This window comes from Polyodon spathula, chromosome 12 (genome assembly GCF_017654505.1).
Source record: "Polyodon spathula isolate WHYD16114869_AA chromosome 12, ASM1765450v1, whole genome shotgun sequence".
Taxonomy (NCBI): Eukaryota; Metazoa; Chordata; class Actinopteri; order Acipenseriformes; family Polyodontidae; genus Polyodon; species Polyodon spathula.
This window is the reverse complement of record NC_054545.1, coordinates 4,569,682-4,583,303: the sequence shown is the minus strand read 5'-3', so window position 1 is coordinate 4,583,303 and position 13,622 is coordinate 4,569,682. Positions and strand designations below refer to the sequence as shown.

At 37.1% G+C, this 13,622-nt stretch overlaps 2 protein-coding genes across 4 annotated transcripts in view; one reads left to right on the top strand and one right to left on the bottom strand.

Moving 5' to 3' along the window:
- The window catches only part of LOC121324385 (kinesin light chain 1-like), a 31,448-nt gene extending 25,429 nt beyond the window's left edge, over positions 1 to 6,019 (top strand). For 2 of the 3 annotated variants that reach the window (XM_041266154.1, XM_041266153.1), the window contains exons 15-16: positions 2,782 to 2,848; positions 5,800 to 6,019. In XM_041266154.1, coding sequence (XP_041122088.1) covers positions 2,782 to 2,848; positions 5,800 to 5,865 — 133 coding nt within the window. In that variant the 3' untranslated portion in view covers positions 5,866 to 6,019. The remainder of the gene's footprint in view (positions 1 to 2,781; positions 2,849 to 5,799) is intronic. The other variant, XM_041266155.1, reaches the window with a different exon arrangement.
- Positions 5,797 to 13,427, bottom strand: LOC121324306 (DNA repair protein XRCC3-like). Its single transcript, XM_041266013.1, has 7 exons — positions 13,373 to 13,427; positions 13,019 to 13,140; positions 12,746 to 12,863; positions 12,270 to 12,424; positions 11,139 to 11,349; positions 10,995 to 11,041; positions 5,797 to 5,975 (listed from the first exon to the last, which is right to left on the bottom strand). The coding sequence occupies exons 1-5, from the start codon at positions 13,425 to 13,427 to the stop codon at positions 11,143 to 11,145; spliced, it is 657 nt and encodes a 218-aa protein (XP_041121947.1). The 3' UTR covers positions 5,797 to 5,975; positions 10,995 to 11,041; positions 11,139 to 11,142.
- Between the last annotated feature and the right edge of the window lie 195 nt (positions 13,428 to 13,622).

Here is a 13,622-nt window from a genome sequence, read left to right as displayed (position 1 = left end):
TTTTCTTTGTATTTTTATTATTTTGGGTTCTGAAACTTTCATGCCATATTTTTATTTTGTCTTTGGAGAGTTGGTGATTTGTATATGTTGGATCTGCATGAAAATCACTTATTTTAATATCTATATATTGTAACTTTTTTTTTTTTTACTTATTTAACACAATAAATTACTTCCAACAACAGTTGCATGAATACTGCATGTCATCCCATTCTTTTAACTCGTTCTGGTTGTGTCTTTTGGTTGTGCTAGACTATTTTAACACTGTCTGCTTTCCAAAACTTTCAATCTATTTGATTTATTTATATATCCATGTCATTATTTTACCCCATTAAGACATGCATGTGCATTATATAAATGCTTTTACATTTTATTTGTAAAAGGCAGTTGATTTGTTAAACTTTGTACCCCGTCCGGATAGACCACAGCTGGATTTTTATGTTTTACAGCACTTGGGGAATCAGGGATAACTTAAGTTCATTCAGTCCTGGTGGATTCTGTGGTCCGGTAAAATTGGTTTAAAAAATATCTAGCTGTGGCTTATCTCTGCAGGCAGGGTATGGGTTTATGAAATCAATCCTTAATGTAAGAAGAACCACCACTTTATCTTTCTGATTTAATTTCACAATATTCAAGGCACAGGGGGCACTAAAATGTGGTTACCATGACATCTGTGCAAAGCCTGGTAAGCATATCTCTTGACATTTCATGCTTGAAATATCAAACTGATTTTAGTATTGATTGATCTTTTTTTACAAAGCAATTCTAATTTCTTTGTCTTTTTTGATTTTTAAACAAAAGTGTAAAAGGGCTTGAGTGCCCACCCATGACCCATGAATGTTATAAGAACAATTTGATTGATATAGAATATTTGTTAACCTTGGGTCTGTAATTGAAACTGTAATTGAAAGTGTTGGATCCTGCTAGTTTCCATAACTGTGCAGTAATATTAAATCTGTACAAAACAAAATCTAGAGGCGCATGAAGCTGGTTTGGTGGTCAACACACTGAGGCTGGGCATCTCCCCAGTTTGCCACTAACCTACTTGCTACATGCTACCATAAACCTATGCTGACTACCAGCATAGGGACAAAATGGGGAATTCTACTAACCACTTTGTATGTTTCTTCATGGCTGCTAATTTTGTATCCATGTGGCCAATGCATTAAACAAGGCATGGATCAGTAATAAGAACTTACTCTAATTGGGGTCTTTAGTGACAGTGGAAAATAATAATTCTGTTTTTCTTATTGCTCCACTTCTGTCGATCTTCCTCTGATGACTTCGTCATACAAATCGGCATGGGGTTCACAGTGCATTGTGAAAGAGGCTCAACCCCCCCCGGAGTTACATTAACCCACAGGCTGACTGGGGGCCCATTTCAAAAGGGAGCACACAGCGATGTGCAGCACAGGATGCACGTGTACTGCTCATTCACTCAGCTCTCTTCTGGAAGGGGTTTGATAGTTGTAACAATGGAAGAATGAAAATTATTTTTGTTCATGACATAAAGAAAACAGTTGAATCCAAGTAATTTACTTTTGTGGCTTGAAAAATACTTCAAGACCACGAGCCTTTCTTCAGTAAAACACCTTAATGGGGTAAATAAAACTAAACCCATTATTTCATTAGAGGATTTAAGCTTTCTGTGATTCCTAGTCGGCAGTAGTATAGTTTATCAATTGTACAGCAGATTACAAACAAGAACGGTGGGACTGGTTTATATGATAAGGGGCCTGTTAAGCACTTTAGCAAACCTAGAAACTGATGTGCTCTGGATAGGCAAACACTTTCCAATAATGCATTTTACCAAATTCAAGTAAAGCTCTCTTCTATTCTTTCATGCATCCACACTATTGCATGTGAGAGCCTTGTTTTGGTCAGGTTAAGAGTTATGATTAAACTACCATACAATCAGAATTGCCTACTACAAATCTAATAAGATATAATGATGAGTTCTTACATTTAATTCCTGGAACTTACTGTACAGCATTACTGGTACTGTGCATCATTACAACGTGCAAGCTGTGCATTAATGCAGTAATCAAAGGGCACACAGGCGTTAATCTCAGGTGTGAAATAAAAGTGATGCTGACACAGGGCAAAGGGGATGTCATTTCACTTCAAGCAAGACTGGGGAGAGAATATATCAAAACCTAAATGAAAGAAGCATACATGTGCGCTGCAGAACTGTCCAAGCGAGCCATCAAACAACTTGAAAATGTAGATTTCAACTTCAAGTTGGGACCAGTTCACATACACAGTATAAATACAGCTGGAAATAAGTAACATCTTGCAAAACAACCCACAATTTAGTTTCTCATCTTTAGAAGGCGGCTTTGTTTATTAAACACAGTAACCTGGCATAATCGATTCTGTCTTATAACACACTAATCACATTAAATCTGTGCTAAAGTGTAACAGAATCTGTTTATTACATGTATATATTAGTAACCCTTAATAAACTCTGCAAACTTTTTAAAGATGTAGTCAAGTCATTTTAGAAGGCACCAACCCACTTCCTAACTTGCTATATCGCAGACAATGGAAAAATAACTGAAAAGGTTTACTAATATGAGTGTTTTCTACTGATTGTGCAATCTATACTAACCTGGTTAACCCTGTAAAGCAATCCACCAGCAGTGTTTCTATATGTGCTGTGGCCGGAGGGTGTACAGTAGCATACTGTGCAAAGCAGTGGTGATGTGCTTGTGTTGACTACAGTCATTTAGTTTGCCGAGATTCTGATTGGTTTATCCTTGCATGTCATTGTCCTGGTTGCAGCATGAAGCGTGCCAGTTCTTTGAATGTTCTTAACACGGGTGACAAGGCTACAGAAGAATCTTTTCAAGTAAGGAGCTCTCTGATTTATCCTTTATTCTTAGACATCATTATAATGGTCTGCATTGGAGATTTCCAACACCTGTCCAACTGTTGAACAATTATATTTGTTGCATACCTACCAGTTACTGCTGTTTCTGAGAGACTAATCTGAAGTTAAGATGCACAGGGATGACCTAGTTCTAAAATGATACAACTGAAATGACCAGCAGCTATGATTTCCATCCAAAGGCATATTATTATTATTATTATTATTATTATTATTATTATTATTATTATTATTATTAACAAAACTTTTTTTTTTGTGCAATTTGAACCATTTTTATTAAATAAAAATACAACTGTTAATAGGACCACGCTAGTGGGGAAACAACCCAAAAAGTCCTCCAACATTATTACCTACCAGTTAGGTACAATTCCTGTTCTGTTTTCCTTTTACAATAAGTGCAAATTGAACCTCAAAGTATAAACCGCTTTGATAACCAGGGGTCTAGTTCAGGTTTTATTAGGGTTTGTGTTCTCTACAGGAAAATTGGTTCTTGTATTGAATATCGTATTTCTCAGACAGCAATAACTGTAACTGGATAATCTAAATTTAACTTGGGTATGTAAGACAATTCTGCAGCAGGCTACCCTTGAAATGTTTGTGGAGAGGATAGTGGTTGCAGGTTTTTACCCTAAAGTTGAGTTATTGGATTGATAAGGACAGATATTTAGGTGCATGAAGAGCGCTTTTTGTGAAGCAAATATCAGTATATATATTATAGATATATAATAGATATATATATATAGATATATATATATATATATATATATATATAGTATATCTATATTCAGCATCTGTTATTAACCTAAATGTAATTAAATAAGGATTACTGCTAGTTAATAACGGTAATGTACATGTTTACGTTTCATTTCCTTTATTACAATAGCTCTGTATTCTGACTAGGGGTGGCATAATTCTAAATGGACCCATCCTGTAGTTCTATACACTTTCTATAGCAGTGGTACACAACTCAAGTCATGGGGGGCCGATGTCCCTCCTGGTTTTTGTTGTAACCATACCCTAAATTAGTTAATTGGACCAATTAAGCTTCTAACAAGGTCCAATAAAGTACTTTAGGGTGCAGCTGGTATAAAAACCTGCAGGGACACCGGCCCTCCAGGATCGAATTGTGCACTACTGTTCTATAGTTTCCATTTAACTACTTTATTCCCAGCTACTGTTTATAAATGATCCCCTTGTTTGAGGAGTGCCGCGATTCATTTGTAATTAGTTCTGTAACATTGTGAATTTGAAATATTAAATCCAATAACTTAACTTTATTGCAAAGGGCCTGTTGCATAAGACTTGCTCGGAAATGTATAAGAATCATTAAATAAGTAATTGTAATTTGCATTCCTAATTCTGTTGACTCCATTTTGTGAATAAAACAGTTATTCTGTAATTTGCCATTATATTCAACAATGCCTAATGCATGCCTTACAAACTGTGTACTAGGATAGTCAACAATCCATTAAACCTTAACAATACTTTCATTGTGGTCACTAATGAGTCACTAATGGTATAGGAATCACACAAACTAACTGTGCTTTTGTGTTTACTAATACATTCATTACTGTGTAACCTGTGGGATATTAATAAAATGTCGTTTAACATTCAATAGTCAACTTGGCACCCACACTTTGAGTAGTTCTGAGTTAATCATTAAGTTCCAAATTTAAATTTGATACATTCTAATTCTAAATTAAAGTAAGTTACAATAACAGTACAATTAAAAAGAAAATTTAAATAACAGGTAAATGCCAGTTAAAAATGCTCCAGAAAATTATAAAGTAGCGTGTCCTCAAATGAGGACAGTGGCACTTAATGGGTTAATAACACAGCTTTAGTATTACTGCTTGTTTCTAAAGATGAGTCCAGTAATTGTGGCAGTACTGTGTGTGTAACCATTTGTACACTAAACCACTGGAACTGAATTGAACTAAGGGCTGGGAAATGGATTAACACCTTAGGAGTTACACCTTTTTAAAAAAACAAAAAATACATAAATAGAAAATGGTCATGGGGTGTCACTGTGTCTCCATATAGAGACATTTTTAGATTCCATCACACCCTTTGTAATTATTTATGAATTCATTCCTATATTTGTTTATGCAATTTGGTATTGTGCTGGGTATTATAAACCACGTATAAGAAGTCAACCAATCGCTGTTATGATTTGTCAAAACAAAACCACTTTTTATGTTTAAAGAGTTATAAAAGCTAATGCGTTGTGTATCTCATTGTTAGATATAATTTCACACAGTGCAAGAGATGACATCTTTTATTTAAAAAAACACAACATATGAACTTATAATGTACATCACATTTTACATGCTAGAACAAGGCAAGCATACAATACAACAGTGCCATCTCCTTTATTTGAAATCTAAATTTCAGTGAGCAGATACATTTCCATTTAATCGCATGTTTGGGAATACAAAAATCTGTAAAGGTGTGTATGATACAAAAATCTGCAGCATAGGTCACATTCTGGCAGCAAATGGGGAGTGCTTAGCAAAGCATGTTAATTTTTTATTAAACTGTCATCTTAAGAGCCGCATGATGGAGTCTTCTCTGCTCAGCTCAAACAAGAACACGGCTGCGTGGATTTAAATGGAACACGTTTTAAACACCTGGCTGTTTGAGCTCAGTTAGTCTTATCCAATAATGTTCTTTCCAATCTTACTGACATGACGGATGAAGTAACAGTAATGCATGTAAACAATTAATATACCACAGGTTACTAAGCAAGGAACTTCTGTGTTAGAACTGATATTATCTTTGATGCAATCAATTCAATTAGTGTATAACCTGCCAGGGCATTATTTGGGCTTATGTATATAGCAGTTGCCTATTGTATTATATTACACTGTAATCACATTGAAACCTTTTTTCCATGTTTTTCTGGCACACAGGAACGAAATAATAGTCTGACTGACTCCCGAGGTCTGAGTGCCAGCCATACTGACCTGGCGCAGTGAGGACCCTGGACTCGCAGAATCTGGGATCTGGATGGAATGGAGACTTTTCCCATGAAACTTCAGAAACAGCGGGAAGACATTGAATCCAGAGATCACCACCTGCAATGGGACTGCAATTTTAAAGTCATTAAAAAATAAAAAGATCTAACGGTGACTTGTGGAATTAGATTTTCTATATATATATATCTATAAGTAGTTGGCCGAGGTATACTGTAACTATGTCTTTCATTGCACTTTGACAGCAATCATTTTGCTGGTTACGGGCAGTGGTTTGTTCATATCCTAGCATTTCTAATGACAATATCCTTTTTTTTCTTTTTCCTGAAGGAACCAAATTGAAAAGGAGCACAAAACACTTACACCAGTCCAAATCTACAGTGTATATCTGCAATTTAAAACAGCATAAGAGACTCAGGAGTTGTATGTGCTAGTGCTGTGTAGATTTGTAAGGCTGATGTTAGCAGTGCTGGCTTTCTGCTTCTGGTCTATTGGTTTTTTCTTGTTGTTGTTGTTTTTTTTTAAACCTAAGCAATTGTTAACAATGGTGACATGCACTGAAATGATGAAAGAAACGATTCGGTGGCTACTACTGGTCATTTGGCTCTATTAACTCTCAATGTCTTGCCTAGCTGATAATCCCCAGTAACTGATCTTGTATCCAAATATATGTGTTCAAATGTATTGTTACAAAGCTATTTTTATTATACGAAGGAAACATATGTGTCGGCTATTATAATGTATGCTGCTGATTTCACAGAGTCCGTTCTAACCTTCCTAAAGTTACCTTATGCAAGGTAGAATAGCGCTAGTTCAGGTCTGTGAAACTAGCCGATAAAGTGCAGCGGTGTAATTGGGTGTTCTTTTTATATAAATCTGTGTCTGTTTGAGAACAACTGCAGCTATCATGCTTAACAAAGCTGGATCATTGCAAACAAAATAAACTGCTAGCTATGTTTAAATAGAAGCAGCTGTTCTTGTTTGTAACAATACAAATAGAGATGTTAGATGCTGTTGGTAGAGGACTGCTCATTTAACATACAGTATGACAAGGCATCCGTCTCTATAGGATCCTGTTATTTTCTAATGCGTATCACTGTACAAAAAATGGTTTTATGTTTGTATTCTTTTATTTGAGTGTCCAGGTCAGGGTTAGTTGCATGCATAGTTGTGACTGTGTACCATCCTCACCAGTTTTGAATCCACAAGTAAGGGCAGCGCACTGTTTATTTGGGGTTATCCTGCCACCCCAGTTCCACTCTACTCAATCGACTGTTAAAATGATCAGCTTCTGTGTTTTTCTTCTTTTTATTAATTTATTATTTTAAGTACATTGAAAACAAAAAAAAATTGAAAATTGTACTTTTTTTTTACAGCGTTGTTTTAAAACTATAACATATTGCTACTAGATAACTGGTTAGCATTTTAGCTTCTAGGCTGGTTTCACAGACACGCATATTGGATTTCCTTATCTTGTGCCGATATGCAGTCCAAGATTAGTACAGACTGGGGGTCTTTGAAACCATCCTATGTATTTTTTTAGTGTTTAGCTTGTTGCTGTTTGTAAGGATAAGTAACTAAAGGTAGGCTTCATTTCAGTGCTGTTTACTTTTTAGTCCTAGTTTTGTACAACTCTGAATAGGCGTCACTGTTGCTTTAAGGATATTTGTCCTTGCCTATGATTCTCTGGTTCTGTATCTAGAGGTAGTTCTTTAGCATTATAGCTAACAATTATGACGCTGCTAATGGTTGAGGGTGCCTTTTGTATCGCAGGGAGTCTGCCAGTTACCTCATTTAAATAATGGCCTGCAATAATGTTCTATTTCCATACTATTGATTGGTATTATCCTTCTGAATAGTTAGACCTATAGGAAATTTACAGCATTAAAAAAGATTTGCAATGGTTTCATTAATAGCTGTGAAATGCTATTAAGGAGTAACTGTTAAAAGAACCATCAGTGGTAATAAATATTTAGCAATAAAACCTTAATCCAGTGTGGTTAGAAATGTAAGCCCTTCCTAGAGTTGGATTGTTATAGTAAAGCCGTGTTATAATGCTAAGAGATATCACAACCTTCTCAAATTCTCCAAAGTTAGTATGGAAGATGAATATTATTACATAACTATATACTGTACAAGGACACTATATCAAGCCTTACTATTTATGTAACATCTTTAGCATTGGGGAGGTCTCTATTGTACTAGCTGTTACATAATGATTTGGATTTGCTTTTAAATGGTGTCTGTATTCTGATCTTATTATTTGGCTGTCTCAGAAATGTAAACAGTCATGTTTTTTGCAGTGGGCTTAACTGCAAGGGAGCTGCCTGTATTCTGATGCAGCGAGTTCACATAGCAGAGGTGAACTTGATATTGTAGTGGCTGGGATTCACCCTCATCATAAGGCTGAATGCAGTTCCCACCATGGATTTCAATGTAAAAACAAGCTTAGGGATATTTTAATTGACGTTTATTAGCACAAGAACTAGCTGTAAGGTGCATTATAAGTGACACATAGAATACTTATTCAGGTTTCATGAGTGTATTTATAATCCATTGCCCATAATTCTTTGTGGATTGCGCAAAGATGAACTAAATACACTTCGGAGATGGGAAGCATGAACTGTGGGGTTGACAAGCTCTTCTAAACTCTACCAGGGAAGCATAGCACAGCAGATAACAGGGAAACCCAGGCAAACAGGGCAAACTCAAACCTAGAGGACCGGTTGAGGGCAGCAGCCACACTAACAGCACTATTATTCAGTGTCAATGGGGTGTATTGGCTCATCGTAGCAATCTGCTTGGGTTTCTAGAACTCCAAAGAAAACTGAGAAGCTTGGGCTATGCTATTTTTAAAAAGTGAAACTTAATCAAAGGTAGGATTTAAAAACCCAGGGAGTCTGAACAGAATATATTGTAGTAAACCAAGGTGCTGATACACTTCTGAGTGCAAAGCCCAGGCATTCATCACTATACATTTACTAATTTGAATCATTAAAAAAGAAGACAGGAGACAATGAATGTTGACAATGGGGTGGGGAAGTAGGAATGAAATGCTGGATAATGATGAACATCTCCTTATGATGTTTACATTGGTTATATGTTTCCTTACATTAGTGGTGTAAAGAACAGGAGGAATAAGTTCTGGGTAGAAGCAGTATACAAACAGACTAAAGGTCAATGAATGTTCCTACACAACAGATACTGAGTCTGCAGTCATCCGTTGATGAAAAGCTGAAAAGTATAAAATGATTTACAAAAAAAAAATAAAAAGTATCAATACATTACCCATAAGGAAAATGCAACAGTAGTGTACATGTCTGCCTGAAGACAATGTGATCACGTTGAGGTTTTTGTCTGGGTGTTGCTATGATGATCCTTAACCACTTCTTCAGAAAACAGGTTACTGAATTACCACTAACCACCAACTATCATTCTTTGACTGCTTAACAGAAGGTCCAGTTTTTAACAGTATATTTTTAGTCATTGCATTACTTGCTAATACCTTTTAATGGATAACAGAATTACCAATTCAAATTTAAAAAGGCATTTACAGTAGCATATATATATTTTTTTTTTTACAGTTAGCATACAGAAAATGAATGCACTAAAAATCTAAACATTTAGTGTTCATCAGAACGGTTTCTTGCTCACGGTAAGTAGTGAGATGCATGAAATAACCAAGCAAAAGGTTATTGAACTGCTTGTTTTACAGAACTGTGTGGCTGATCCCACTTAACATGAAGTGTTTGCTGTTTATGTGCACTTTAATTCTTATTGAACTGGCATTGCATGTGCTGTGCAATGTAGACAGCATGTGCAATTCTGGAACACATCTTCAAGCTTTCTGAAAACTTAAGTGTATATGTTTAGAAAGGTGTTCTGGTTACATTGTTTGAACTGTGTTGAAGTATTTATGTTGCAAATGTACAAAGGAAATATCAAAATAAATTTTAAAAAGACACTGAATGCTTACTGTAGTATTCTGTATCCCTGCTGCCCTTTTTTAAACTGCATATTCTACTTTTGGTTCTTTTTTCTTTTAATTTGGGAAATATATATTTTTTTAAATACAACTAAAGATATGCTACAGATCCAAAATACTTCCTGCTTAGTGGTACACAACCATGACTATGCTGTAGGTCAAATGGTCTTATTTATTTAGTTTGGATAAAATAATTATTTCAATACCATTGTGGTTATTAAAAAAAAAAAAAAAAAATCAATTTAAAAAAAAAAAACAAGAATTCAATCTAAAATTACAATGCGAACAATATTAGTGTTGCTTGATTTTGGAACGTTGTTTAACATGCTAGAATAATTGTAGATTTCACTCCATAGTTAAACAGCACATTTTTAGGGACAAAGAATTAAAATGTATTCATGCTCCTCGTAGAACGCCTTGAGACACCTACAGAACTGGAAGCTCTGCCGGGGTCTGCCTGTCTGTGCAGCCTGATTTTGGCATAAAGCAGCATAGACTGGCTTACCCTCTCCATCTAAGACTTAGAACTCACAACAGTAAGATGTGCAGTATTTTCACATTAATAAACTTCACTTTTGCATGCATATTCCAGGTAGCATGTTCATGAAATAGAACTGAGATGCAAAAGACAGCTGCCCTCTCTAACACAAACTAGAATGCACATCAATAAAAAGTGTGCATAGCTCATGCATTAGGGCACCCAAGTCACTGGCAGAGTTATGCTTCTAAAAATAACCATGGAGGCTTTTGACAAGAGCCACTGCTGTCCCACAACAGGGTCACTTTAAGCCTGAGTAACCAGCAATGGTCAGCGTTTATTTCTAGGTAGTATCTTTCCTATTCATTCACAGGTTATGTGAAGGGCAATCTTAAGGATTCCTACGAGGGAATATGTGTGCTTTGCTCCACTGCACCAAGACAAAATAATCTCATTTGCCACTCACAGCTGCACAAAATTACCACCATCTCCTTCATCAGCATTATCAGGTGCTGGAAAGGAGACAGCACCAGCCCATTAAAAGGCCATCAGATGCATTTAAAATGCATTTGAACAATACAATCATAACTGGGGTATTACAGCGCAATCAACAGGGACGGTTTTGATTGCAAAAGCACAGTAGCCAGCTTACAAAGAGAACATACTCACCCAAAATTGCTCTGTGCCAAATTAGACTCATTGACTGCATCTGCAACCTAAAAACAAACAAGTCAATTCATTAATTAATTAATGAATTAATTAAAAGACACACATAAAATGTGTCTTTGCGACATTTTCTATACAGGACACTACCTGATTAACACAGAATGGGTGTCTTGAATCTGTGGCTCAGGCTGTGAAGGGTGGCTCTGAATGCTAACAGATGCTTGGCTCTCAGGAGTGCGTCCTTGGCTTCAAACTCACAGCGGAACAGAGCTGCTATAGAATCAACCACGACCAGGCGCACCAGTCCTCTGGAGAACAGGATTGGAACCCGCTTCGAGATGCAGACATTCAGCGAGTCCTGCAACAACGAGGGGGTGGGAAAAAAAAAAAAAAATCTCATAGAGTCTGCACCTTAATGTAAATCTCATTCTCTTACAAATGGAGTACTTTTCTAAAATGTATACCTTTAAATCTTCCACTGTTTAGATAGTGGCTGTGTGTCCTGCAAGCCCCCATAAACATCAATCAATGATCTCTGTTCCTGTCGTCAAGCTAATTGCCTCTTTTCAGCAGCATAACCTAAACAATGGCTGTTACAAAGCTGAGAGACCCTGGAGTCTCTGTCTGGACTCATGACCAGTAGGAGGGCACTGAAGCGAGGTGAACTAACCCCAGACAGTTTTCCTCCCTAACCCTTGGGAGATTAAAGGCAAGTGCATCCTGTCACCACTCCTGATGATCTTCTATAGATTAAATGCAGACACTGAGAGCTTTCTCTATGTCACGGTTTCCTCCTGTCTTGACTGGGATACCCCTGCAGATCTACAGCTAGTCAAACCTCATGCACCTGTTCTAGTATTTTAACTGGCAATATGTATGCAGGGATGGAAATAAGACTCCCCTTGCATAGCAGTTTGATCCATTCCTGGTTTTAATAAGACATAATGGATCTTGTTACCTATACACTGGCTAATAAAGCTCGTAATAAAACCTGGAATGGGCAAAACTGCTATGCAATAGGAGTCTTATTTCCATGCCTGTGAACGCACCCCAGACAAGCAACTCTTACCTTTCCATACAAGAGACCTACAAATAATTAAATATTGATCTACTGGCGGTGACAGTTTGTCTTTGTTGTACAGTCCTTAACCAAAAAAAAACATTATGAAATAGCAGACAGCACAAAGCCAAAGTTACCAACCACGTTATGAAAGCACAAAGCCAAAGTTACCAACCACATTATGAAATAGCAGACAGCACAAAGCCAAAGTTACCAACCACGTCTCCTGCATGTTCGACACAGATGTTGTTGCAAAATGTTATGCTCTTAAGAACATCAGCTGGGACCTCCGGCCTGAGCTTGTGCTGTAGACTGCTCATCTGCTGTAAACGCTTGGTTGGGAAAGTATCTTCTGTGCAGATGTAGACAGCCCCTGCAGACAGAAAACAGCTCTCAGCAGTCAGTCTGCTCTTGCACTAGTACTTTAAATGTGTAATACAGTTTCACAGCACTGTTCAAATACACAGCATACTAGTAAAACTTTGGATTTCCAGTGTAGGGATGCAACAACTATAAGACTATAAGACTGGAAATAAGACTCCCATTGTATAGCAATAATAATAATAATAATAATAATAATAATAATAATAATAAACACATTTGCAGTCGCCAGAATGGAAGTCTGAAATCATATTCAAATGTAAAACCTATTTTATCTATATGTTTTTGAATGACGTGTTTGCTTTACGCATACCTGCGTATTTCCGGGGGTACTGCGCTGACAAGCAGAGCTGCAAGCAGATCTGGGTCTTGCCGGCTGATCTCTCCCCAGATATCTCTACGATACCCAGCAGGGGGATGCCCCCCCTCAACTAAGAGTCCATTACAGGGCAGCCCAGACTCAGCTTCTGGCGCTGGTCCAGAAAGGCGCATTCTCCCCCGATACAGCTACAGCGCTGACAAAACCGAATGCAATTTTACCACAGTAACAGCAGGCTGTGGGTCATGCCGAGAAAAAGTAACGTACTGTAAAGTCATCAACATCTGTGTATTTCTGCAGGTGATGCACATCAGCGTGAGACAGCTTGGCCAGTCTCTGCAAGTCGGGACCAGACAGACTCAAAACCTCCCGGAATGTTTTCACATTTGCTAGAAACAACAGCGAGAAATAAGGGTTAATATAGCCATTTGAAATGTAATAAACACGCATGGGAAAACAAACACTACGTGAAAGTGTGCTGAATCACTGTCAAACAAACACACGTATTACATCAATTGATTAGCAAACTGTATTTCTGCATTTCAAACTGTAAAATCCCATATACCGGTACAGTACAAGTCCATGGTGTAAATACACATATATACACATGTATATACGTACCTCTCTTAACAGCGTGTACCACTTGGGGGTTTAGCTCTACCTGATGCCAGTCCATACTCTGCACTACTGCAACTGCATCCAGATTACTCTTTCCATTTGACTGAGAAAAGCATCCCAGTCCGCTTCTGCCAAACCTGTTTACTACTTCCAAAACATCCCGCAGAATCTTCCACTTCGTACGGGTTAAAGGGGAGTTAAACGAATACAGCTTCATTAAAACTAAATAATTGCGTGTACAAAAAAGTGTAAA

What these genes read in the sequence shown, in the direction of transcription:
- LOC121324306 (XM_041266013.1), bottom strand. Translation starts at nt 13,427, where the DNA reads ATGGACTGGCATCAGGTAGAGCTAAACCCCCAAGTGGTACACGCTGTT. An exon ending in CAGATGTTGATGACTTTACA is followed by an intron (nt 12,864 to 13,018) that starts GTACGTTACTTT and finishes ATGGACTCTTAG; the next exon opens with TTGAGGGGGGGCATCCCCCT. An exon ending in TCGAACATGCAGGAGACGTG is followed by an intron (nt 11,350 to 12,269) that starts GTTGGTAACTTT and finishes TCGTTGTTGCAG; the next exon opens with GACTCGCTGAATGTCTGCAT.